At 38.8% G+C, this 1,859-nt stretch overlaps 1 protein-coding gene across 1 annotated transcript; it reads left to right on the forward strand.

Annotated features, from left to right (window-relative positions):
* Positions 1–705: 705 nt before the first annotated feature.
* OR8J16 (olfactory receptor family 8 subfamily J member 16) lies at positions 706–1,638 on the forward strand. The gene has a single exon (NM_001390212.1). It carries the CDS (start codon positions 706–708, stop codon positions 1,636–1,638), a length of 933 nt encoding a protein of 310 aa, NP_001377141.1.
* Positions 1,639–1,859: the final 221 nt, after the last annotated feature.

The raw sequence follows: 1,859 nt of genomic DNA on the forward strand, positions 1-1,859 counted from the left end.
GCATCAGAGAGAATAACAGCTAAGAATAAAAGATTTATATTCTAGGTTGTGTGCTCTTAGTGCAACTGGTCCTTTTGAATATCAGCAGGGAAACAGAAAGACTGAGATGAAAATTTAGAGTTCAAAAAGCCTGGTCTGATGTGATATGAATAGAAAAAATGATATGTATCTGATTGTGGAATGCATTGAAAACAAGGCTAAAGCTTTTTTCAATTATTCTAAAATATCTCAGATTACATGCTACCCAAAAGTTTTAATGACTGCTATCTGCCTATCAGCTAATATGAATCATGACATGGAGACCAGAAGGATACAATAGTCCATGACAGTGTTAATGCAAGCTTGACCTCAGGAGGCAGGTGAGGGGATGCTTAGAATGGCAAATACCATGAAAATTGGCAAAAAAAAAAAAAAAAAAATACAATGTGGAACTTTGACAGAGAAAATTAGAGGATGGATACAATGTTTGTGCTTTACAGTGGCTGCTTTTTCACATTTATTTTTTTTCCATTTAGGAAAGCTATATAAGCTGGAGCACACTAGATTTCAGCAGAAGTAGAGGAGCTGATGTAATTTGGAAACATGATTTCAGGAAAGCCCACCCCAAGAATTGCCCTTGTCATCTAATGACAATCCATGAAAGTAATTACTTGGAAGTCCACATATTCTTTTCTTCCCCAAATAGATTAGTTTCAAAACTGTTACATGGCTAATGGAAATTTCACCCAAGTCATTGAGTTTATTCTCATAGGAGTCTCAGAACGCCCAGACCTCCAGATCCCACTCTTCTTTGTCTTCCTGGTCATCTATGGACTGACCGTGACAGGGAACCTAAGCATCATCACCCTCACCAGTGTGGACTCTCAGCTTCAGACCCCCATGTATTTCTTCCTCAGGCACTTGGCCATGATCAATCTTGGCAATTCAACTGTCATTGCCCCTAAAATGCTGATAAACTTCTTAGTAAAGAAACACACCACCTCCTTCTATGAATGTGCCATTCAGCTAGGCGGGTTCTTGGTTTTCATTGTAGCCGAAATTTTCATGTTAGCTGTGATGGCCTATGACCACTATGTGGCCATTTGTAACCCCCTGCTCTACATGGTGGTGGTGTCTCGGCGGGTTTGCTTTCTGCTAGTTTCTCTCACATACCTCTACAGCTTTTCCACATCGATTGTGACTTCCTTTTCTGTATTTTCAATGGCTTATTGCTCTTTCAATGTAATCAATCATTTTTACTGTGATATTGTCCCTCTCTTAGCATTGTCCTGCTCCAATACTTCCTTTCCAGAAACAGTAGTCTTCATATCTGCATCTACAAACTTGATGTTTTCCATAACTGTAGTTGTAACATCTTATTTCAACATCATTTTGTCCATTCTAAGGATATGTTCATCGGAAGGAAGGAAAAGAGCCTTCTCCACATGCGCTTCACATATGACAGCGGTGTCAGTCTTCTATGGCACTCTGCTTTTCATGTATTTACAGCCTCGAAATAACCATTCATTAGAAACTGATAAAATGGCTTCAGCGTTTTATACACTGGTGATTCCCATGCTGAACCCCATGATCTACAGCCTGAGGAACAAGGACATGAAGGCTGCCTTGAAGAGATTTCTGACAAATTCATGCTGTTGATGTCTTTTTGAACTCTATAGGTCAATGAAGAGATGGTTAAGATAGGCTGCCATTGGGTGGAGAAGATTCTTACAGCATTAAAAGCCAAATGAATAGGTTATTTTCCCATTCTGCAATTTCTATTTTGAGGAAAGGTCCTAGTTTGCACAATTCAAATAGAAATCTTGAATACAACCCAGGTTTTCTGATCTAAAGAATAAAAATGTTTGAGTCAATAGTCA

This window comes from Bos taurus, chromosome 15 (assembly GCF_002263795.3).
Source record: "Bos taurus isolate L1 Dominette 01449 registration number 42190680 breed Hereford chromosome 15, ARS-UCD2.0, whole genome shotgun sequence".
Lineage (NCBI taxonomy): Eukaryota > Metazoa > Chordata > Mammalia > Artiodactyla > Bovidae > Bos > Bos taurus.